Source organism: Impatiens glandulifera, chromosome 1 (genome assembly GCF_907164915.1).
Source record: "Impatiens glandulifera chromosome 1, dImpGla2.1, whole genome shotgun sequence".
NCBI classification, from domain to species: Eukaryota; Viridiplantae; Streptophyta; class Magnoliopsida; order Ericales; family Balsaminaceae; genus Impatiens; species Impatiens glandulifera.
This window is the reverse complement of record NC_061862.1, coordinates 54313742-54339581: the sequence shown is the minus strand read 5'-3', so window position 1 is coordinate 54339581 and position 25840 is coordinate 54313742. Positions and strand designations below refer to the sequence as shown.

The following is a 25840-nucleotide window of genomic DNA, read 5'->3' as shown; positions in this document are numbered from 1 at the left end:
TTTATCTCACCTTATATCAAACTGGAGATCTAATATGTTTGATATTGATTTTTCTTTTGAATTTATATTCAAAATCTAATATTTTTTTATCTTTTTACTTCTTTTATTATCAATTATTCTATCATTCAAATATTAAAATACTATTTATTTAATATATTTATTTTTCATATATTTAAATGTTAGAATGATTATTATACTTTAAAAAACTACTTTTTACAAAAAAAAATTTTTATCTATAAACCAAATTCAAATAAATAAAAAAAACTCAATATCAAACAAGCTCTTAGATTTGCTGTATGGACAGAAAAGGTCCGTTAATTCTTGTTGGATGGGAGAAGGAGAGAAAGAGAGAGAGAGAGAAAGATTCAGGCTTTTTGAATTTAATTAATTTTAAATTGTTCCCTTTCTGTGACAACCTTTTTGTCTTTATCATGCAGGTTCTTCACGAGGCTTGTGTCAGATTTCCATTTATTTATTTATTTATATTTCTCTTTTAAATAATAATAATAAATGTGCCCACATTTGAAATCGACTTACTTACTACTTATTCAATCTCTTCTTAAATCCTATCTTCTTCTTCTTCCCATTCATTCTCTCTCTCTCTCTCTCAAATATTTTCAAGAAGAAATGGGGAAAACTATCAGATGGCTGCGGGGTTTACTTGGAATGAAGAAAGAAAAGGAAAAAACAGAGAATCCCATTTCATCTGACACCACTAAGGAGAAGAAAAGATGGAGTTTTGCCAAGAACAGCACCACCACCACCGATTTTGTACCTCCTCAATCAGGAGGTACTGAATCTTCCTGGAATATGAGATCTTACCTCCTTACAGAAACAGAGGATCAACAAAACAAGCACGCAATCGCAGTAGCTGCCGCCACAGCTGCCGCCGCCGATGCCGCCATAGCTGCTGCTCAGGCAGCCGTAGCTGTTGTGAATCTCACTAGTCAAGGCAGAGGAACAATGCTTTCCGGCGGTGGTGGAAGATATAGATTCGCCGCCGTCAAGATCCAGAACGTTTTCAGAGGATATTTGGTAAATAATGAATTTATTGTTTTTCTAAACTTTTTTCAAATTTAAACCAAACTAAATTCTTTTCAAATAATCCTTTTTTTAGGCTCGTAAGGCATTGAGGGCATTGAAAGGATTGGTAAAGCTACAAGCTTTAGTAAGAGGGTACCTCGTACGAAAACAAGCAGCAGCAACTCTTCATAGTATGCAAGCTCTTATTAGAGCTCAAGTCTCTGTTCGATCTCAAAGAGCTCGTCTTCGAATCAGATCTCAACAGGTATTTACTACTGAATAAATCTCTTCGCTTATTTTCTTTTCTTACTGTTTAATTTTTATCAGGAGAAACAACAACAATACGATGAATTTCACAGCAAGAGACTCTCAACTTCATCTGATCATGAAAATGCACACAACCTGTTCGATGAAAGTGATAAGATAGTTGAAATCGATTCAAATTGCAGACCCAAGTCAAGATCCAGGAGAATTCAAACCAACCCAATATCAGAAGAGACGTATTATCATTACCCAACTGATTCATTTCCCCTTCCAGGGAGGCTTTCAGTACCAGAACCACCAAGAAACTTGAAAGAATTTGAATGGGGGATGATTAATGGAGATGAATGGAGGGGAGGTGTGTCAACTGCTCAGAGTACTCCACGGTTTGCGAATTCTTACCGGTCGAATGCGGCGGCTACGCCGGCGAAGAGTGTGTGTGGAGATAGGTTTTTCAGGCCGTATTCGAATTCTTCTCCTAATTATATGGCGAATACTGAATCGTTTTGTGCTAAATTGAGGTCTTATAGTGCACCAAGACAGAGGCCGGAGATGATGATGAAGACGAAGAAGAGATTGTCTTTGAATGAGATAATGGCGTCGAGAAATAGCTTTAGTGGGGTTAGGATGAATAAGTCGTGTGCTCGATTTAATGAAGATTTGAACTTTTGAGCTTTTTCATTTTGAATCTTTTTTTTCAATTCAAGTAACAGAGAAAGGAGATGTGATAACAAATTGGTGTTGGCAATGAACTTGTTGTGTAAATTTGTGTTGGCAATGAAATTTTCTTTTTCTTTTTTTTGTGATAACAAATTGCATCTTTTAATAAATAAATTTTAAAGAAAAGAAAACCCATGTACAAATGAAAAGAGGGTTTGTTTGTACAATAAAAAAAAATAGAGTAACCATAGCTAATGTCTGCTAATTCAACTTCTCTCATTACTTCTTATTTATTTTTTTAATTATTAAATAATAAATTTATCTTTACTTATATTGAAAACATTTAGAAATTAGGGTTTAAGGATCACAATTAAGATACAAAATTAGAGTTTAGGAATTTAATTTAAAATTTTTAAAATTTAAAGAAGAATTAGCATGACACCCCACCGTCATGACTCTCTGCTTAAACTCAAAGCACTATAGATGGAAAGTGACATTTTGGTCTCTTAAGCCGACTCTTATCATTGAACTATCTTGATGTCTAAAAAATGTGGGCACATGGGAGTTAAGCATATAACTTGCAAGTTTGACGGGTTCAAACTCAAGACCTAAGAATTATGATTTAGGGTTTAAGATTTATAATTTAAGGATTAGAGTTTAAGATTTAATGCTTTAAGTTATTTAAGGATTCTTTTAGATTTGATGGAAAAGTAAGTTATTTGAGTTTTTATTTGTTAAATTATTATAATATCCTTTTATATTTAAAAATAATTTTTTAAAAAAAATAAAAAAAAATAATATTTTAGTTAATGAAATAAATGATTGGATAGTTAGAATAATAATGATGTGATAAAGATAAAATTTATAAAAAAAATGGATAAAATCTCAACCAAAATCCTCAAATTTTTATCAAACTATGGCCTTGTTAGGTTGGGGTTATTAAAATAATTTAGAGAGGGAAAAAATATTATTTCGAAGAAGTAAGAATATATTTTTTTAATTTTTTTTAAGGGTATGAAATATATAAATAAAATAAAATGTAATAATTTAAAATATAATATATTTTAGTATTTTGTTTAATAAATTAATAAATTAATAAATAATAAGGAAAATGAAATGACGTTTATTTTTTTTAGTTATTTGAATAACCAAAATTCAACCATGTCCATATCTTAGGGCTTGTTCAAGGAAAGAGTTTTTTGTTGGGTTTTATGTTCGATAAAAACTAGAAAAAAAAAAAATAGTTTTTAAAATTTGAAGACTAATTTATTATTTGAATTTATATGATATGGTTTAAGTGAGAGAATGATAGTTTAAAAAGAAAGAATAAAATTAGAAGATAATTTTAATATTTATTGATTAAATTATTGATAGAATATTTAAGTTATAGAATAAAAACTGAATTTTATTCTATTAATAGGCAAACATCAAATAAACCCTTCATAAGATAAGAAGTTTGAAGATTAGGGTTTAATAAATAAATGAGAGATATTTTTAATTAGGTGATTAATTTAAAAATTATTGATGAAAAAAATGGTAGATTATTTAAAAATGTTAAACCTGGTGTCTGAGCAGGCCTAACTAAGTCTATAATACATAAAGAAATATAAAAGTTGATGTGATTGATAATGTGTTTTTGTTTGATTTGGTCATGCAGCAGGGACAATTTGGTAACTGCGCCCACTACATTTGACCGCATCATTATTACCCAAGCGTCACTCGACATTTCGGGCAGTGTCTGTGTGTTGATGATAAATTAGGATTTTCAGTTTCCTAGATTATTTATTACATTTAAAAAACAAAATTAAGTTATTTAAAATTATTATTATTATTATTTTTTGTTGTAGTGTTGGATGAGAAATTGATTTATTTAAAATTTTAATTAATTAAATTGTTATAATATCGTTTTATATTTAAAATTGAAATTTAAAAAAATTGAATTAATAAAATTTTAATGTTTTAATTAATAAATTAAATAATTAAACATAAAAAAAGTTATATATTTCTAATATTATTAGGGTTATTAGTTTATACTTTATTTATTAGCTTTAACTTATTTTAAATAAATGATTGGGGGAGAAATTTGGAAGAGGGAATAAGTGAAAATAACATGAAACAATCTGATTGGCTGAAAAAATCAAATAATTTTTCTCTTCCTTTCCCTTTTTATTTTTTTCAACCGGATGATATCATTCCCTTCCCAAATTCATTCCCCTATCACTCCTCCTTATTTTATTAGTTAAAATATGTTTGATAAATAATATTCAATTTATTAAAAATTATAAACTTAAATAATAATAAGAAAAGTAAGAGAGAAAATTATATTTTAAACTTAAAATATCTTTTGATTATAATATTTTGGTGTAAATTAGTTAAAATTATTATACAAACACTCATTCTATCCCAACTTTAAAACTGAATGAAAGTAACCTTATATCATCTTATTCATTAATCATAGTTTATTAATATGGGATAAACATATTTTTCTTATACTTAGAAAAGAATTTAAGAACATTCAGACAGTGAAGTGTTATTTCTAAAGTATATAAAATTTCTTTTCAAATTATTAGTATTTTATTTATAAATAAAGTTAATAGGTAAACATCAAAATTGAAATATATATATGGGTTTATACAAATATATAAATCATCTTATAATGTTAATAGTTATGGAAAATCGATGAGTAAATGAGTATAACTAGTTAGTAACTAGTTGAAATATAGATTAACCAATTGGTCAAAAGTTAGTTTATAAAATATTTATACATTCACAAAATTATTCAACTATCACAATGAATTTAATGGTTGGAGTGTTACACTCAAAACTAGAATTAAAATTTGGCAAAGTTGAGTGAGTTATATAAATATTTAAAAATGAATTTTATTTAAATTTTTCTCTACAATCTTGTTATTTTATTTAAAAGTCTAAATAGATACATAAATAGATATATAAGTAATGTTATATTGTTAATGATTCAATAAATAGTGAGGTTTTTGATGATACAAAGAGTTTTGTGATTGAGGATTCTACTTATGTTTTTGGTTATTTCTGATTATAAACCATATTCAAACTAGAATAAGTCATTTGATTTTAAACCAACTGCAAGTTACACAAAAGCAGAAAGATATAAATGATTTTGAGCATGTCAAATTACAACATTTATTTACTTGAAGAAGAAGATGCAAATTACCAAGAATTTTCTTAAAGATAAGACAAAAGCTACATATCCTGATCAATAAGGTAATCTCCCATTCTCTCAATGCTTATGTAACATTGAGTAACAAGTTCTTCATATATCCCAATTATCAAAGCTTGACCCGTTTTCTTTATTGTGATCCAACCAAAATCCTATCAAGAATCAAAATTACTTATTTTTTTGAAACAAATAGATTAATTAAAATTATCATTTTTATTTAGCTATATCTAAGCTTGAAAATAAAATAATTACTAAAAAAAAAGGGGAAGCTGAAACTATATATATAGATTTACATAGTTAACCATATGAAAACTATTTTTTTATTTTATTTAAAAATTGTTAAAATAATTTTTTTATTTGATATTAAAGATGTGATTGAATTAGATATAAATTTGTTTTAGGTAAAAAATTTATAATAATTTTTTTTTAAATCAATTGAGAATGATTTTTGATAAAGTGATTATAAATTTTTTATTTTTATTTTTTAAAACTATAATTTTCTCTTCATTTAAGATATATTTTTTTATTGTCAGTGAAAATAGAATATGAAAATTTTGAATTTTTGTTGTTGTTGTTGTGAATGAGAAAGGAATATGAATGTCATAAATTTTAAATTTCTGCATTATAAATTTATTTAATTGATTTTCTTTGCAAATTTCAGTTTATACATAAATATTTTCTTGTCATTTTTTATATTAATATACATATTACATTGCATAGATATTTTTTTTATCAACTACTTATATTTAAAATGTATTTTTTAGTAACAATTTTTTTATAAACAAGTTACTGTTTGTCCCAATATTAACTCTCACCTACATGTGAAAACAAACCATTTATGAATTTGGATGATAATTTATTAAAGTGTTTTAATTACATTTTATTTGTCACTTAAAAAATATAACATTATAAAAAAGTGAATTATTTAATAAAAAAACTTTAAATGGTGTAATATTTAGGAAAAACAGGGTTTTCTTTATTAAATAGAAAATATTTTAATAGATAAATTAATTGATGAAGTTATATGTGGTGGTGTTATTTAAAATTTATTTAAAAATTATTTCAATCCAACCACATTGGTTTAATTAAACATAAATTAAAGGTCAAATTATTTGGGCGGTTCTCTAATTACTTCGATCGATCACTTTTAGCTTTTAAATTAATTTTTGAAATAAATCGACCCTTCAACTTTTAGAAAAGTCACCAATGACCATTCCATCAACTTTTTTGTTATGTAACTTTTTTGTTAAACATAATAGCTTAAGCTTAATTTTTTTTTTTTAATATATTATCTCTATTCTTAATTTTTATACTTTAATTATTAAATCGTTTATATATAATATTATATATATATATATATACATATTATTATTATTAATTTTTATATTTATATAATTATTAAATCTTTTATATAATATATATTATTTATTTTTATTTATATTTATATCTATATAAAATAAAGTTTAAAATAATTTATATATATATATAATTTATATATATTATCTTGAATCATTAATTTATATATAATATTTATATAATATATATTTTAAAAAATAATTTGAGGGTTAAAAATAATTGAACAGTTAAAAGGTTAACATTATTAAGACCGTCCATGTAATTTGTCCTATAAAAAAAGATATTTTAAGTTTAAGTTTAATCAAAAAGTTGAAGGGCGATTTGTTTCAAAAATTAATTTAAGGGCTAAAAATGAGCGATCGGAGTAATTAGGAGCCGCTCCAGTAATTTGCCCGAAACTAAATTGATAATGTCTAATTGAGATTGGAATGAATAAAACTTAACTTATAACTTTTCAACCAAAAAAACCAAATGGTGTACCTTAGGGATAGCAATTGACGAGGAATGCATTTACCATCCCTGCCCCGTTCAATTTTGAGAAATCTTATAAGACATCGTTTATACCATATTTTCTAAAATATAAAATAAAATTATATAAACAGATTTTTTTTATATAATATATAGTATAATATATTAAAAATTTATATTATTATGCATAAATAATCTTAAAACAATTATACAATATAATAAATAAATAAATATATTGGTGATTTTATATATAATTGTGTTTATAGTGTTCGGGACAGAATTGGGTGAGATCGGGGTGGAGTGGGACGGTGGACACAAATACCATCCCCGATCAACTACCGGTCAAACCGGTGAAAAACCTCCCCAAACTGGACAATTCAATTCAGTTACCGCGGGACGGTTTCAAATTGTCATCCTTAGTCTAGGACATCATTACAAGAAATACAACCACCCTTTTAACTGAAAAACCCGGTTTAAGTGTGACGATATCAACAGTGTTGCGATAGTCACAATAAATACTGTACTGCATAAAAAAAAATACAGATATTTGACAACAAAATGACAAAAGTAGTATCTAACCTGGACTAATGATTACATTCATGTGAAAATTGTATTGATCATCTCTTTCAGGTTTCTGCAGCCCACAATCTCCATTTCTTGCTCAATATCAAGACCAACAAGCATTCCCTCACTCGATTTTGGAACTACACATTTCTTGTATCCCAGCTTCCCTAATGTGTTTAGCCTTTTATCCATTCTCGGTACCTAACCAAATTTTGTATCAATCACACACTTTTAGGTATGACAGGTTATTACCAATCACTTCATCCAAAGCATCTAATAAAATATTAAAATACCCCTACTCATTTAACCCAAATAATCCACTTTTTCATCAAATAAGTTTTCCAAATAATTGAATTGTTTGAAAAAAAACCCTACATCGAACAAACAATCCCTTATTAACTCAAACAAGATACATGGGACTGTATTGAGTTTACATTATGATTAGAAAACCCATCCGAATAAAAGCTTTAGTGAGATGTGGTTACGATACTTGGTTTAATGACAGTTACAATGAACCGGCATAATTTTGTGGTTAGAAGTCTAAAAAATGCACGACCAATATCAAACTATCCGAATAAAAGCTTTAGTGAGATGTGGTTACGATACTTGGTTTAATGACAGTTACAATGAACCGGCATAATATTGTGGTTAGAAGTCTAAAAAATGCATGACCAATATCAAACTATTAGAAAGGAAATGATCAATAGGTGGTACACTTATTGGAAAACTAGTTTGGGTATATAATTGGCCTTGGTATTTCAAACAGACGTGAGTAGAAAAAGTAACACTTACTGAGCGAAGCTCACCACCTAGTCCAATTTCTCCAATGAAGGCTACATTATTGGGAATGGGGGACTCCATGAAACTGAGAAAAAATAATAATTTACAGTTAATTTATCTAAAACAGATACTATATAAGTACAGAAAAAGAAAATAAGGGTATCAATACTCCAAACTACAAGAAAACTAAGCCTAGAAAAATAAGGTGCACATTGAGAAAGTTAAATTGTGTCTGTCTAAGACCAAACAAAGGAGAAGATTCTAGAAGACTAGTCCAAATAATGCAGACATTCGATCTTATAGGATATATACAGGAGTCAGAAAAACAAAAACTAACCCACTTAGGTGCCATAACAGTTATTTCCACAAGCTATGCCCTACCATTGAGTTTTACCTGTTGATTGATTATCTGGAGAAATGCTTTGCAAATGTTTACCAAAAATTGTTTAGAACTCTAGGCACTAAAAAGAGCATGAAATGAAGTCGCTGTGTTTAATAACATAACTTATCACTTAATAACTGTTTATTTGAATTAAGTTTGTTTGATAACTGTTGTTTAAAATCTTTTAGATTCAACTCAAATTAAGCTCAAAATATAGTTTAATGGTAAAATATGAATGACCGTCCAAAAATCAACTATCTTTTTAAGTACCTCCTCGGCATTAGTTCTACATTTGATCAAATCAACATACATGTTAAGTACTTAAACTTAGATATTTCATTTGGCTTATATCATTTATTTTTTATTCAACACCTAATTTTCAGTTGATCAATCGCAAACCATAACAAGCCTTAATGTCTCCAATGACCTTAAAGAATGTACAATAAGGTAACCAATAAAAAGTCTAAATAAGTACCAACTTCGTAAATAAACCTCTTAGCTGACAGAAACAAAAAATTTTGGTGTTATTTCAGCAAGGTGGGACGTCACAAATAATAAATACAAATGTAAGCTCTATTTTAAAGGCATTGTCAAATTAATCAATAGTACATGCCTGCTACAAATTGCTGCTGCTATAGCGAGATCCCCAGCTGTCTCAGACAATGTCAACCCACTAACAACATTTATGAAGACAGCCTGGCAAAAGAACGAAGAGTTAAAAAATAATTAATGTCAATTTTACAATGAATATGTTAGACTACCGCCAAAGCCTGGGTCAAATGCTCAAAAACCCCATAATCTATGTCTTATGTTGTTTGATCTTTTAATTAATTCTTCCTCGATGAAATAATAAGACTTCCATCAGATGATCAACATCTTAATGTCATTTTATTGGGGTATAAGTCCAACAGGTATCAGAAGCAACAAGGGCACCAACTAATTTGGATTTCATCAAGAGAAACTGTGCTTTAACATGTAAAGAGGAAGAATAAGGAGCAAAGAGAGCCGTGAATTACATTCTGTTGGAGCTTTAAGCCTGCTTGCTTCACCAAAACCTACAACATGATTCATGAATCAGTTCCAAGGTTGAGATTCCATAGTGCATTATACTATGACAGACATATTCCAGCTAGTTACAGAAAACAGTTCCAAGTTCTAATACATTAGTAATGCAATATACAACATAAGATGCAGTACGAAAAACAAGCTGTAACACTTTCATAGGTTTTGGTTAGGAATTTGTAATAGAGAATATATAAATTCAAGGAAAGAGTTGAGAAGGGAATGATTTAAGTCCTAGATGAGAGAAGCATGGAGAATCTCATAGCTAAGAAGAGTGTATACCCCTATTGAATATTCATTAACTGATTCCTCCTTCAGCTATTTAGAATCACGACCTATTCTAACCAATTAATATAACCCTCAAACTAACTTGAGGGTAATATTAACTAATATAATAAACCTAAAGGCCTCTTTATTATTTAGAGCCCTATCTGTGGAAATATCAAACTAGGCCTTATTCCAAAACATTGTCTTTCCAAGAGAAATTAACTCGGATTGGTTGGGAGTTGTGTCTTCCTAACAAAACGTTCATTTATGCTATTTTGGAAATGGTTCTTTATTTAACTAGTCTCTTTTGTTTTCCTATCAATAATAGTTTCATTGTAATAGTTTAGAATTCCAAGTCATTCCAAATATATGAAGTACTCTCTTTAAAATTTATGTAGCATCAGAGCTCTAGGACTATTTCCGACAGTCTTTCGATGCCTTCGCTAATTGCCGGTGTTTCCATTGGAAGAGGAATTCAACTCTTCTCATGCCGCGCTAGAACGAAGTTGTTGTATGTTGTTGTCTGCTGCTTGCTGTTTGATTATTTGGGTTTTAATTTGGACAACTGAAATAATAATTCAGTTTAATATTTCTGATCTCCTTATCTGGTTGAAGTTGTTTTTTGGCAGCATACTCAATGGCGTGCCCACAGTGCGAGACATTTACCCCATATATAAGATCACAGATGGGGATCAATCCACGAATTCCTCCTTGCTGCAGGTTTTCCAATTATTTTCATTGATTGGATTATGCAATGTGTTTCCACTCCTCACTTTGTTGTGAGCGTGAATGGTATTCATGGAGGCTTTTTCAAGGGTGAAAGGGGAGTAAGGCAAGGAGACCCTATATCTCCTTACTTATTCGTCTTAATAATGGAAATTCTTGACTGCATTTTAAAAATGCTTCTGAGAAGTCATCATTTCAAATTTCACCCGTACTGCAAAGAAGAAGCAATAACCCATATATGTTTTGCAGATGATCTATTTTTTGTGGCTTATGCGGATGTTAAATCTGTTAGTATAATCAAAGAAGCTCTAACAATCTTTTCGAGTATTACAGGTCTATACATCAATGAGGACAAAAGTCAGGCTTTCTATGGAGGGGTTAATGAAGAAAGGAAAGAAAACATTTTCAATATTATGGGAATCAAGGAAGGTGAACTACCAGTGAAATACCTTGGAGTACCCCTGTCATCAAAACAACTCCGATACAATCACTTTAGACAACTGGTAGAAAATGTTAGAAATTCTGTTTTGAGTTGGGCTACGAAAAAACTGTCTTATGCAGGTAGAATCGAGCTCGTTAAAAGAGTCATTTTTGGAATTATTGGCTACTGGGCACAACAGATAGTCATCCCAAAGAAAGTAATGGCTGAACTCGATAGAATCATGAGAGACTACATATGGGGAACACAAGGAAGAGGAGGAAAAAAAGTCAAATGGGAGGATGTTTGCACTCCCATAGAAGAAGGAGGACTAGGAATAAAAAGTTGTGTTGAATGGAACAAAGCCCTCACCATCAAGAGCTTATGGGAGTTGGAGCAAAAAGCGGACTCCCTATGGGTCAAATGGGTGCATACAAGATTTATGAAAGAAGAGCAGAGTATCTGGACACTAAGCATCAACGAAAGAATGGCATGGTCATTGAAGAAAATCCTAAAAACAAGAAAAGATGCCTTTCAAATGGTGAAAACCACAATTGGAAATGGAAGAGGGGTACTATTCTGGCATGATCCTTGGCTGGATAATATTCCCATTATATTCAAAGAAGAAATGCAAGGAAACAAAGTTAGAAGAGAATACATCAAGTACTCATTTAGAGACGTATATGAAGGTAGATGTGATTCACTTTTGAGGCGTATTCCAGAAGGTGATAGAATCCTAAACCTAATGAGGCAAAAGCAACTCAATGAAAATAATGATGAAATAAGCTGGAAAACAGAAAGCAATGAGAAGTTTATTACAGGAAAGGCATGGGAAATTGTTAGAACAAGAGGACAGGAGGTAGATTGGCATAATGTGGTATGGTCTCCAAAGATTATTCCTCGTCACCAATTTATTCTCTGGCTGGTATACAGGAAAAGGTTGACAACAAAAGACAGAATTCGAAAATATATAAACATTCCTGATATCAACTGTGTCCTATGTTCGGGAGTTGAGGAAAGCATAAACCATTTATTTGGGGAATGCTCTTTTGTAATACAAATCTGGAGGATGTATACTGCAAACATGAACATTATCAACTTTCCAAGAATATGGGAAAAAATCCAAGAGTGGATGAAGAATAAAGCAAAAGGAAGATCCTTCTATGTAAGTATGTTGAAATGCTACTTTGGAGCAGTAATCTACAATATCTGGAAAGAAAGAAATTCAAGAGCTCACAGTGGAAGAAGTAGAACCGCTGAAGAAGTAGAACCGCTGAAGATATTTGGAGAGATATAACTTCAGATGGAAATGCACTCATTCAATCCTGGAGAGGAATCGAAAGGAATGAAGAGAATAGAAAGCTCTGCCATATATGGGATATTTCGTTTGAGAAGGTCACAAGTAGAATAAAAGTAAAAACGCTGTAGGCGCTAATTGATTATTGTTATTGTCTGTAATTCAATTATTGTTTCATTGTCAAATCTAGAAATTGTCTAGATCTGATCTTAAACTTTTGTATTTTTTTCCCTCTTTTGATTTTTTTTAATGAAATGGCACTAAACTGTTTCCCCCCCCAAAAAAATGAGGCTGAACCAAATAGTGAGAAAAAACAAAGAAAATATGTTAAATCTCAGCTCGAGCAAGAGACATACAAATTGCATAGCGGGGCAAGTATGATGGACGTAAAGCAGACATGGCCCAGGAGCCATAAGGCGAGCAGAGATTTGTTTTGATCTGGGCTTTGTCGACGACATTAAATAATCTCTCCGTACTTTGATCATGAAAAATTAATGTTGATGTACTTTTTGTTTTCATAAGTTAATCATGTCATAACTTGGATTGTCTTGTTTTTGTTTGGGTGTTTCTCCGTAATTTTGAGATCTTCTCAAAATGTGGTTTAATGAAAATGTTCTATCCTTTCACAAGAAAACATTGTGCAAGACTTCTGACATAGGCATATGTTCGGCGCAAGCTAACATGGTTCAGGATATCTAGGACTAAGGGAGGTTTTAATGGAATGAAACTTGGGTAGAGAAATAGGATGATCCTTGTGGCCATCGACTGTGGTCATAGATCAGAAAGATGACCACGTCTAGTTACAAGGTTGGCCTAACCTAACTTGATATTGTCTCCAAAGTCACTGTTTTGTGTTGAATCAAGAACTTTCGGGTCTCCTCACGATTTTACCGCCTTGTTTGAAGGGGTGTGGAGATATCGGGCCTTATTCCAAACAACACAGTTGTCTTCCAAGAGACATTAACCCCGAGTGGATGGAAATTATTCTTTATTTAACTAGTCTCCTTTATAAACTGAAGTTTTTTTGTAATAGTTTAGAATTTATAGAAATATGAAAGTCAAGGGAAGTTTTATATGGAAGGAAATTGTTGCAAATCAACATTAATTGACAAATCCTAATTCCGGTTGGTTGGTTGGTTTGTTGACTCCAGCTGATTGATTATATGCAGGAATCAAGAGATAATTTATATACTGAATCAAGGCATACAAATTATATTATTTTCTTTCATTTAAATATGTAGTACAATTTAGTAAGAACAACTTGTATCAATTTATATATGCCAAAAATAGGTAAAAGAGTAGGAATTAGGTACTTCTGTAGTCAATGTAGTCAATGGGGTATATATATATAATAAATAAGTAAATTCAGACAATTAATCTGCCCAAAATCTCTCTCTCTCTCTTTCTCTCTCTCTCTCTAAACTTCAGAATTCCAAGTCATTCCAAATTTCTGAAGTACTTTTTCTCTATAAAATTCTTCAGTAACTAATTACCTTAATCCAGCTAATACGTTACACAAGACTACAATCTAATGCCAAATAAAATTTATGAAGATTTTGCATTGGGAAACTTGTAATTTCAAACTTTACCATGTTCCTTGTTATTTTTTGCTCCCTTCATGCATTAAAATAGACAAATGCTCTTTTCCTTTTATAAAGGGAAATAGAGGCAGAGTGAATAAGAGTTCTCAAACGGTCTTTGTTAAGAGAACATATCAAGAATAAAATGGGTTTCTACTGTTGAAGAAGTCACCAGCCACTACAAATTCAAGCACAAGAGACGGAGATTTATAGCTTATGATGTAGTTATGATCGCCCATTTTTGTTATATTCTAATTTCTGGCGTAAGTAAGAAATTGCTGTACTCTTATTATCTTGCCCACCCAACTGGATTCCAATTGGATGATAATTTGTCCCATTTATTGAATACGAGGATACTAATAATGCATGAAATATTACTTTGTGAACTGAAATTTTACTCAACTGAAATAATCATGTCTGCTCTGCTTGATGTCACCCCATTTACCTGCCTTGCACTTATTGAACTGGCTATACATAATGCCTGAGGAAAAATAAATAAAAAATGAGTACCCAAAAGTAAATATAAAAACTCCGAAGCTAAAAATACAAAATATCTTTAGAATCTCTATAGAAACTATCAAGAGCTGAAACTTTCTGAATGAAGGATTTCATCAAATACATATCCTAAGAGTGTCATTTTGAGTTTGTCTGTTTGAAGCTATAAATTGAACACGGAATTCAATTATTACTTGACATTTAACATTTGGTCTATAGGGAACAGCAAGATGCAGGGGTAAACATTAACTAATTACCTGAATCTCTATAAGAAAAGAACGAGAGCCATCCATAATTACAGCAACAGCTAGCCCAGCTAAAAATTCTGAATTTGAATCCTGCTCTGTTAAGAATATCTCGCTTGGATTTGGAACGGCTTGCAATCCAACTTGCGACATTTCAAAAACTCCAAGCTGAACCAGTCAATGATTCAGATACCATTTCAAAGAGGAGAATATATTCTACTGTGTAAAAGAAGTTACAGTCTGGTAAAAATATAGTAAATACAAATTTTCTGGTTTCTCATATTAGTTTGCTTCACCAGCACAAAATTTATGTATGGTAGTAAGAAAATAACACTAAATAACTTTGAACCTAAAGTATTGAACTAAGATCTTTCAAATACTAAATAACTGACAAATACACTCATTACTTGTAATGAAAATGTAAAAGAAGTATACCAGAGTATCCAGAAGTCTAAACTAAGATCTGTCAACTGTAGAAAAAATAGGACAAAAGTTCTGCCTCCAAATAATATTTAAACTTCTAACTGGATCAAGTTTTTCCAAGAACTTCTAACATCAGACCAAATCAACACTGGCATTAAAAAACGGTAGATTACGCCCAGGTTTCATTTGTAATATTACTACTGTGGCCATTGCATCTTGTCTATTTTGGTGGCTTAACTTATTTTCTGCTTATCTATATAAGCACCTTATCATTCTGATGTTTTTGGTGGGTTTTAGTTCCCTTGTTTGGTTGAATTTATTTGTAGGAATAAACTAATGTGATAAACTGAGTGCAAATCTAGTTCCAGGTTACAAATTCATGGGAAAATTGACCCTTCTTTCTTAAAATATACAAATACAAGATAGAATAAAAATTGCCAACAACTGAATGAGGATAGTACAGTTCTTGGGCTCTATAAATCACAAAAAGATCATAATGCATTTTCCATAAGAGTAAACAAAAACCAACAGAAAAAGAATATTGAGTACCTCGTCTGTAGATCCAAAGCGATTCTTCACTGTTCGAAGTAGACGATGAGATGAACACTTCTCTCCCTAATTTAATGTGAAGGTGATTATTGAAGCAGCTCTAAGATAAAACTTCAAATGACATTGGCAGAGACAATAATGCCAACAAATTTATTTTGTATCCCCATACTAAAACTCTTTTTGAAGAGAAGGGTCATTTTATAAATAGTAGGCAAAACATACTAATATAACCACTTTTAATGTTTTTCTTTCCCATAATTGACACGTCAATGCTAGCTTGAGTCCATTTTGTACAGTTTTATTTTACTGATAAAAAAAAAACTAAGGGGTTCATTTATCAAAAATACCAGCTTCTGACCACAACCAAAAGCTGACCATGAGCAGTAACATAAAAGCTCTTACTCTGTGACCTGATTCTAGACAACACCTGAGATCAAAGAACATATGTGCAAAGGACAAATCTCATGATCAGGTATCTTAATAGTTGCCTGATTAAAGCAAATGTCATGATGTGTTAAGAGGGTGACAAACAGCCATGGAAAAACAAAACAAAGATAATATGCTTCAAGCCTACAAAGTCATCCACTGTGACTTAAACCATTTAAGAAAAATAAATGGAAGTTATTTTATATTAAGGACTAAATTAAATAAGACACTAACTTCCATATATAAAACGGTGTCAACGATATGCTCCAAAACACGAGGTCCTGCTATGTCTCCAGATTTAGTCACATGTCCAATCTGTAACATTAAAAGGACATGATTAATCTCAATCATTGTCAGTTTCAACAAATAATCAAGTGAAAGAACATTAAATTATAGAATCTTTCACAGATATAATTGTCCTTAGAATAATTTTAACTATGTACATAGTCTTACATGATGAAGACTTAAAATAATGCCAGTCTAGCTAGAGTCAACCACAATTAGAAAAGTAATATTGTTAAGCAACAAGCTCCTGCCCCATAGTATTCATGAATCAGAAATAATCATATAAAAAAATATGAACATATGGGAGGGAATAAAACAGTATTAAAATTCATCTGATGATAGATAGGAGAGGAGAACTATGAGGTGCTGAAAAGAAATGAACCATTTAGTTGTAGATATTTTTATTTATTTTAGTCCAGGTTAAGAGTGGTATTATGTTAGGATGAGCTCCAAGGTAGTTATTCTTCTCCATCTTCCTTTCTAGCATAAGTAAGATCCTAACTTACCTCCACTTTTGTAATCTAGCACTCAATAAAATCTCTTTACTATTATATGTGGTCCTCGATGCTTTAAATTTGAATTTCCTAATTTTACATGTGGATTAGAACCAATGACTTGCGATAACAGATGGATTATTCCGCTTATCACAAGTTTAGGGCCAAAACCAGAAACAGTAAAGGCATCATTCCTTTAGGAATGTATAAGGGTAAATATTTGTTTCTATAGTAGTTTTGCCCTGATTATTTCCATGGTCATCTGTTGGCCTTCGCACTTCTATTTTTTGTCATTGAGGAGCTATCGGAGGACAGATTTATGTTGCAAACCCAAGTTGTTTGAAGTCTTTACCAACTTGGGTTTGAGAGACATTGAAGACATTGAATTAGTTAGGGTTCAAAGTGTCTATGTTAGGATTAGATCAAAAGGTTATTTGTCTTTTTTCATCCACTTGTAGCCTATAAGAAGACATTAGGTTCTACATTGTAATCATCTTGCTATTAATAAAATATCTTCTGTATACTTTTAGAAGATTTGGCTGGTATAATTGGAGAAAAATCTGATCGAATGACAAGGATGAGTCGGTTATGATGGAATAGTTTGAGGAGAAACAGATTAACTTGAAGCATGGATAATATAAACTTAAATCAACAATAAAAAATACAACATGACTAAAATAAACCCAAATGAACAATAAAACTATACCACAACCTACGCCAATGACAACAGGTTTTGACAACTTCAAAGTTATATAAAACGAAAGAGATTAACTTGTAACATTCATATTTAGGTAAGTGAGTATGTATTCCCCATAACCTAACGCAAATACACAAATTCTACATAAGTCTTAGAAAAGTAAAGACTATTATCAAAGTAGAAGCATTTTACAACCTGGAGGCTAGCAAAATGGTGTCCAATTAGAAATCTAGTGAGGCAGTTGAAGGAGTAGAAAGAGATTAAATTATGTATATGCAATACAACATCCAAAAAGTATTATATATATATATATATATGTTACTGGAGAACATAAAACTAATAATAAAATCATCTGTGGATTTAAGGTCCGCATCAATGTGCTTAATCTGCACAATCTTGATATATGGTGTTACTTTCAATAGAACTGCCAATCAACAATTGAGCCTTTATCTAAGACAAAAAAATAAAAGTACATTTCTTTTCTTTCAAGAAAACAGTAGCAATAAATGAAACAAATAGCAGTAAAAAAGACGGAAGAAGAAAAGCATGAGATGTTGAACAAACAAATTAATAAATCTCACTAGTGTCTGAAAGACTCAAACTAGCATTCCAATTGTCTAGCCTAGACATCTTACTTTAATGATATACTACTGAGGAAATTATAACAGGACATATCTATCATATTCTAAGTTCTTATGAGACAGCTCAAATGGTAAAAGATGTAAGGGAGCTTGATTATAAGGTTATGCACCCACCAATAGGACAGGAATGCTTGTCTTCTTAGCAAAACGGAGCAAAGCTGAAGTGCATTCCTTCACCTGTCATGTAGGAGCATTGAGGAAACAAGTTAACATTGAATGCATTAGTTAAATGCAATAACCACATAGATACATGTAATCAATGACATGTATAACATACTTCAAAACACAAGAGATCACTAAGAACAAAATAGATCCATCAATTTTGCAAATTAACTAAAATATGGGATAAAAAATGGAGACTATGAATATTCAAGAGTTCATACAATTTCAACTAAAAAACAAAGGACCAAATTTTGTAATGTTAAATGAATATTTTTAGTTAGTAGGTTTTGATTAAATGTTCAGCCAAGCCAAACCTGAATGAGACCACCAGCGCTTCCTGTTACACCTTTCAAATAAACTGTTTGGATGGAATCCACAATCAAAGCTCGGGGCGAGAGTGGTGTAATTTTCTCCAGTATATCCTGAAGAAGGTAAAAATAAATTTAAACCAACAAGCAAATAAATATATCATGTTTATTTAATAAACATATGCAATCCTGTAGACCTGAAATCCATGTTTCATCATCATGCATAAACAGTGTTCTTATAAAGAATTTAGTTAAAAGTAGTCTCTAATTTCTAGAAATGACAGTGAAGTAAAAACCATTCTCAAGAATCCAGATTTTACAGACACAAGATATGAGCATCATTCACCTTAACCGGCATGACCCATTGGATTCCAATCATCTCCAGCAAAAGACTCAAAATCTCAGATGTGAAGTGAAAGTAGGGCAAGATTTGCTTCATAAATATTAATATAATATATGATTTTATTTTTAGATTTTTTATATTCACTCATTTTAAATTCAGTCAAAACACATTTTTCGTTATCTAACAACTAATAGATATTTGGAACTAGCCCTTACTATTCTTCCTATTTCAATTATTTGGAATTTTCATTTATTCTCAAGAAAACCAAATTAATTCATCATTGAAACTTTAGAATTGATTGATAAACTAAATTTCTCATCTATTCAATACATTCTACTAAAATTAGAGAGTTATGATCTAAGCTATTACACAACAACTTACTGGCAAGCAGAAACGCCACTATTAACAAGTACAAAAATAAAATAAAATAAATGGGAACACTGATTTTCAACATTTAATTGCTAGTATCACATGAAAGAAAATAACCATTATTAATTAGTTATTTAATCAAATCGCAGATATGCACACCAAGAAAGTGAATTTGCAAAGTTCATAAGTGGAACCTCAATCTCTGTACTTGAATATAGAAAAAGATCTTGTGTGCCAATGTTCATTCTGTCCGCTCTGTCAGAAATTTGTTCCACACTCTGCCACAAGGAAGCAGAGAAAGAGATCAGCAAGTCTCACATTGTGTTCTCATACACATATATAGAAAGGACCAGCCACAAGTACAGCACTAGCATCTATGTAGCAAAACTCTACAGGCACCTAAAACATTTGGGTAATATGAAATGATACATCCTAATTCACTTAAACTGACTGGAAGTTTAAGGGGGAAATTGGAACAGAATAATGCAGAGTTAAATGAAATTTCAAGATACACGGAGGGCAAAGAAGTGACCATTGTTTTGGTATAACTTCGGCCTTACCAGATAAACCATGAAAACAATGTGACCAAGGAATGTTTTTAGTACTTGATCACCAAATAATTTTCCCTTTTTTGCCCATTTCCGGTCCTAATCTGACCCCAACGGGAAGGGACCCCTTAACGTCCCTTGCAGTGAGTGAGTGATTTACTCTTGTAAAAATACTTAATGTGGAAAATATGGTGGAAAGTCAGCAAAATCAGAAATATAAAATTTCCTTTAGAAATCAATTTAAATGCTGACTGATTGGTGATTAAAATATGAGGTTGAAAAAGTCTTTTATTTGATTTGGATTGAAACATTTATTTCCTTACTTGTCAAACAACTTTTGTATTTATATTCATAACCCTCTCATGTAAAATATACTTAAAATACAAAAAGCAAGACTTTGTCTGCCTTACTCTCTCTTATCAGCTAAACTCTAACAACTAGTCTCTCCTCTTCCTTGATCAGTAGACTCTGCCCGTATTCACTTGACAAGCTAAGTGATAAGAGATAAGTGGGTGCCCACTTAATTTTAGGAGAATAGAAGTTTTTTGTTTAAAGAATTAATTGAGGTAAATAAGCACAGATAAGTTCTTACCTCTTCCCCAGATACATAGATAACTGGTGCTGATTGTCCATTACCACACCCTTCTGCGATCATTGATGCCAACTTACAACTCAACAGTCAAAGAAGACAAATAATTTAGATCATCATGTATGTAGTATTAAATAGAAGTTGAAATGGAAAGAAAATACTCCTGATGATTTTGCCATAACTTATTTAGTGAAACAGCACTAAACATGTCAATTGTGCATGTTAGTGGAACATAAGGTAAAGTAGCAGTAGTAGAGATATACTAGTATAGGGGTAATATTGCCATTAGTAGAGTAAATTAGTAGGTCAGTTGCTTATAATGTTAACCCTATACTATTTACTAATATTCCCTAATACTATTTTTACAGTTTTCCAAAACAAGTTTAGTAGAGAACAACGATGTAAACATTCCCAAAGAGTAGTATCAACTCAACTACTTTAGACCTACCAGAGGAGGGAGAAATCAATTACCTGCAATAACAATGTACTCTTGCCAACTCCGGGATCTCCACCAACCAAAACTAAGGAACCTACAGAATTAAACATCAAGTTCTTATTTATTACCCTGTATTAGCACTTACTAACAAGCATCAGACAACACAATAGTGCATAAGAAATAACATTTTAACATAAAGTCATTCATGTACTAGGATGTCTTAGTATATTATAAAGTATGTGTGTTGTATAATTCAATAATTGTAAGTAGATTGGTTTCTCATAGGGTCTTTTGCGAAACTTCAAAAGTTTGCATTTGGATCTCCACTACAACAACATTTTTACTTGAATCAAGCATGCACGTGACAATAACTTCTCTAACTGGTGTGAAGGAGCTCAGAAAGTCGCACTTGAAATTCATCTCTAATTTTACAATGTTTTTTTAATAGAGCATTGTTAGTTGTATATATAATATTCCCCATGTCTAAATTAGAATTAACTTTGCAAACTAATTAAACACAATATCAGTAAGCTCACAATTGAATTCAGTAGAAAGTTATATTAAAAAAAGAGACCAAGAGTAGTTTGTAAAAACTAATGGAAAGAATGAGTCTTTACAAAGTCTTTTGTAACATTATTGATTAAGTTGACGCATTGTGTGAGTTCACATTCTTATACAACTAGTCCATGTAAAAAATCATACTCAATTGAGATTCACAGACAGCTTGCACTGCTCTTTTACACATACAAATAAATGTAGAATGTGCCTCTTTCCATAACTAAGGGTAACAGCTTCTCATGATTAATGAAAAATGAAAAAAGTCACGGTTCTTTGCCAAAAACATAACCATCCCCGGCATGCAATGTAGTCATTTGAACTTTAAGTTTGGCAGAAAGATGCCATATTCTGAAGTTGAAGTAACTCGGTTCAATATACAATGTATTGTCATTTTTTATCAAGCAGTTCCTATTTATTAAATTAAATAGCAATTGGCTCATGTTTCTCTTAATTAGCCATATTGATATTAGATACCAGGCCAATGTTAATACCAAAAATTTAGGAAGAAAGAAGTATACCAGGAACAACACCACCCCCAAGAACTCTAGCAACTTCAGCTCCAAAAGTTCCAGGCCTGATCATCATAATATGATTCAGAATGGTTTATGCATAAAAAGAGAAAGCCCATATCAGTCGTGTAAGAATAACTCGCACATATTCAGTTTACATAAGTATATTTTATTAAAGATTTGGTATACATTGTGATAATCAGATATTAATTGTTAACAAATTGATCAATTGAAGATGTGAGATAAACTTGAATTAAATATGTAGAAAGAATCGTTCTATATACACAGAAATTAGGTAAGCAACTAAAATTGAATAACAGAAATTATAGTTCTATGTGCTCTGCCATTCAACCACGATAACTTTTAGCCTGAATATCTCAGCATCCGAAATTAAAACAGGTGCATTCTATTTTGAATTTGTCTACTCGACCAAAGAAAGGTTATCTTCCGGTGATTAGCAAAAAGAGCTATGGTATGAATTCAATCTTCCCATAGACAACTTGAGCAATAAATATAAGCTAGCCATGTGATAATAACAGCTATCTATTCATTCACATACGAGGAATAGGTAATATGTATTTAAAGCTATTTTACATGTTAGACTACTTTCAAGCATTAATCTAGCACACTTACAGGGGAATACGCCAATCGGCGTGGTTGATTCTCCGATTCACTTCTGTCAGCCTCAAAGGAACAGGCTCCGCGGATGACTGTGGAAGCCACGAGCGTATCAGATTCTCGGAAACTTGAGACCCATTAACTTTTCCCTCAATACCTTCGTTCACTGAAAACATCTTCATGGTGCCAACGTTCCTACACTCTCTGCAATGTCCCCACCACTGGCCATCAGAAAACCCACAGTCCGAACACACATAAACAATCTTGTTCTTCCCCTTTTTCCTATACCCTGACACATTTCCCGAACTAAAACCCTGCTTGGACCTACTAGGCTCCCGAACATTACCATAAATCCTCCCCGTCGAATCAACTTCGTCAACCGGATTCGAGGGAGCTGTGGATTCCGTTTCCTGCTCAACGACGTAGGGTTTAGTTCCTTTTCTCGTTACCATCCGTCGGGATATTGGATCATAAACCGTGTAGACACCAGAGCTTGAACCGTGTTTTGAACCAGTGTCTCCAGATGAGGAATTTGGGCCGCTCCATTCCTTTGAATCGCCAGTGGTGGTAGTGGCGAATGTTCTGCTTAAACAGCGGCGGGTGGAGTGTAAAGTGAGTCGATCAGCGTGGCAAAAAAGGCGGGCAACTTTAAGCTTTTGACATGAACTACGTGGAAAGGAAATATGAGGATCTGATGACAGATTGTGCTTCCAAAGAAGAGTGTAGAGTTGTTTCTGGGAGTTTACCGCTCTGACTGTCCTCATATCTAGCACCTGCATGAGAGACGGAGTGAGTGTGACTGTGTGTGTATGAGAGAGAGAGAGAGAGAACGAGAGTCACTCTGCTGAGACCATCTTCGTTTTGGAATCTCCTCCCGCGCCATCAATACTTGAAGACCCTTCCGGGCTCGAGCTGTGCGACTGGGCTTAAGCAATTCATATTATAAGGCTTCAATTACAAAGTTTTAGTTATCTTTCTCATTTTATATATTAGGTTGAATTATTGAATTTTGAATTTTAAAAATTAAAAATGAGAATATCACATCTTATTTTATAATATCCTTTTAAAAGTTAATAACAATTCTAGTGATAATTCGGGTCATTTTCAAAGTTAACAGATTGAGCCGACATTAACCGTTTAGTAATTCGTGATGAACATGTTTAGTTGTGATGGTTCGATCGATTAACATAACTCAACTAAAATAAAACCCGATTAATTAATTAACATATTTTTGTTTCAAATAAAAATGACATCAATACAAAACAAAAATGAAGTTAAATGACAAATTCGCTTACAAAAAAATCCTACAAAAGAAAATGAGTGAGTGAGTAGGAAAGAAAAATACAAAACTCAACAAAATAAACTTTCTTTTTTAAAAAACGGTTAATACCATTTCATTAAATATCTCAAAACTGGGAGGGTCAAGAATCAAAGTTAGACAAACTATAGCTATGATTGAAGGATGATAATCAAAAGACACTAAAAAATAAATGATTAGTAACTTTCGTAAAAACAAACAACAGTGATTATAAATGACAAAAATACAATCAAAGACAGATCATAACTACCACAATCAGGGTGTTTATGTCTATATAAACATGTTGTTTCATAAGACCTTCTTCTCTTTCCTCTTACGATGTAAGGAGATTGAATTGAAGAAGATGATGAGGTTTGTTTATTCCCATTGTGTAATACTTCTTTGTACGAATCCGTGCTAATCTAATAGAAAGAGTTCTTTTTCAGGACTTTAAGGTTCTTATATGTATTGTCATCTTCTTGAATTTCAGGATTCTTGCATTTGTTTCCTTCAGCGTCAGCTTTGGTATTCTTTACATCATCCTTGATATCCCCTTCTTCAACTTGATTAGTCTGAGTATCTTTCTCTCTGGTTTCTTCTATTACAACTTGACTTGTTTGAGAATCAACTTCATTCTTCTTCCTCAACCTCTGTTTCATTATAACATTTATCCTCTTCTTAATCAAAGTCTCATTTATCCTATTTTCTTCAATCACATTGCTTTCTTCCTTTTCAGACTCTTAATTGACTTCAATTTTCTATTATTCCTCTACATTTTGCTCTTTGTTGTTAAACTCCTCTGTTTTATTTTCTTACATTTTTTCTTCCCGTTCTTTCAGTATTCTCTACTCTTCTTCTTTAGCTTGAGCACATTTCATACAACATGGTATTATAGAATGAACACATGTGTGACCTCCACTCATAAGTGATTCCCATGATAGTAAATTTTTCTTTCTTGTCAACCACTGTCATTTTATTTGGCAATGTGTTTCGAGGATGCACCTCAATGCTAATTTTAGCAAATGAAAAATGTTCTCCTCCTTTAATAATTGAGTTCATATATAATGGTCTACCCAATAAACCTGCAAAATGACTATGAGTTTCTATATTATACATGTGTGCAGGTATATTTCAATGTTTGAACTATATTTGAGTTGTTTCCTTAGATTTGCTTAATATGTTCAAATCTTCATACCATCTTTCCAACTTCATGCAATTGAATCCAATTTATGTATGCCCATTTTTCAGAATTTCATAAGATTTGATCCCTTCTTAAATTTCAGAAAATAGAGATAATGTACATTTGCTAAAATTCTCTAGTCCATTTTCTCTCATTGTTTCATAAGTGCTTCTTTGATGACTATGAATGAAACTCTATTATTTCCTATGTAGTTTTCAACCACTACATTTTCCCATTCCTTAACACAATTTTCTTCTACTAGAGCAGCCAATTTAAATTTAAAAGGATAATTTAGTACCTCTATTTTTATCTATACATTGCTCAAGTAGATTTTTCCTTTGTATGCATGATCTTCAGCCTTTTTTCCAATATTTTTTTCTAGACTTCATTGATTTTTCATGTAGAATTACTTATGATAGTATAGGTCTTCGATTTAAGAATCTTCATTAACTCCCTCATTGTTTCAACAGACCATTTTACTATCACTTCATATTCATCATTCTTGAGTAAATTCCAGTCTTGGAGATATAGTGAATGTTAAGTTGGACTGTTGTGCTTTGTATTTTCTTTTTGCTAAGTACGATCTCTTCTTTTTTTAACATGCATTAGGAGTTTGGTGATTTGGTTT

At 31.4% G+C, this 25840-nt stretch overlaps 2 protein-coding genes across 4 annotated transcripts; one reads left to right on the top strand and one right to left on the bottom strand.

The window, feature by feature from the left end:
- The first annotated feature begins 560 nt into the window (after positions 1 to 560).
- On the top strand, positions 561 to 1961 carry LOC124921726 (protein IQ-domain 26-like). Its single transcript, XM_047462418.1, has 3 exons — positions 561 to 1035; positions 1118 to 1288; positions 1351 to 1961. Exons 1-3 carry the CDS (start codon positions 628 to 630, stop codon positions 1954 to 1956), a joined length of 1185 nt encoding a protein of 394 aa, XP_047318374.1. The 5' UTR covers positions 561 to 627; the 3' UTR covers positions 1957 to 1961.
- Positions 1962 to 7398: 5437 nt separating this feature from the next.
- Positions 7399 to 23675, bottom strand: LOC124939457 (DNA repair protein RadA). Of its 3 annotated transcripts, none has more exons than XM_047479939.1 (16): positions 23587 to 23675; positions 22751 to 23508; positions 22127 to 22182; positions 21086 to 21144; positions 20618 to 20689; positions 19672 to 19755; positions 18772 to 18879; positions 18410 to 18472; positions 16413 to 16493; positions 15753 to 15818; positions 14793 to 14948; positions 14444 to 14521; positions 9707 to 9745; positions 9304 to 9386; positions 8321 to 8393; positions 7399 to 7729 (listed from the first exon to the last, which is right to left on the bottom strand). In XM_047479939.1, exons 1-16 carry the CDS (start codon positions 23587 to 23589, stop codon positions 7562 to 7564), a joined length of 1947 nt encoding a protein of 648 aa, XP_047335895.1. In that variant the 5' UTR covers positions 23590 to 23675; the 3' UTR covers positions 7399 to 7561. The 3 variants fall into 3 exon arrangements, with proteins under 3 accessions (XP_047335895.1, XP_047335902.1, XP_047335887.1); XM_047479946.1 differs by having other exon boundaries at positions 23576 to 23667; XM_047479931.1 differs by having other exon boundaries at positions 22751 to 23625.
- Positions 23676 to 25840: the final 2165 nt, after the last annotated feature.

Excerpts from the sequence above, each read along its gene's own strand:
- LOC124921726 (XM_047462418.1), top strand. The coding sequence starts at position 628 with ATGGGGAAAACTATCAGATGGCTGCGGGGTTTACTTGGAATGAAGAAA. Across the intron at positions 1,036-1,117 it reads ACGTTTTCAGAGGATATTTG|GCTCGTAAGGCATTGAGGGC; the intron begins GTAAATAATGAA and ends TCCTTTTTTTAG. Across the intron at positions 1,289-1,350 it reads TTCGAATCAGATCTCAACAG|GAGAAACAACAACAATACGA; the intron begins GTATTTACTACT and ends AATTTTTATCAG.
- LOC124939457 (XM_047479931.1), bottom strand. The coding sequence starts at position 23,514 with ATGCAGGTGCTAGATATGAGGACAGTCAGAGCGGTAAACTCCCAGAAA. Across the intron at positions 19,756-20,617 it reads TCTATGTATCTGGGGAAGAG|AGTGTGGAACAAATTTCTGA; the intron begins GTAAGAACTTAT and ends TCCTTGTGGCAG. Across the intron at positions 15,819-16,412 it reads ACACCGTTTTATATATGGAA|GGAGAGAAGTGTTCATCTCA; the intron begins GTTAGTGTCTTA and ends ACATTAAATTAG.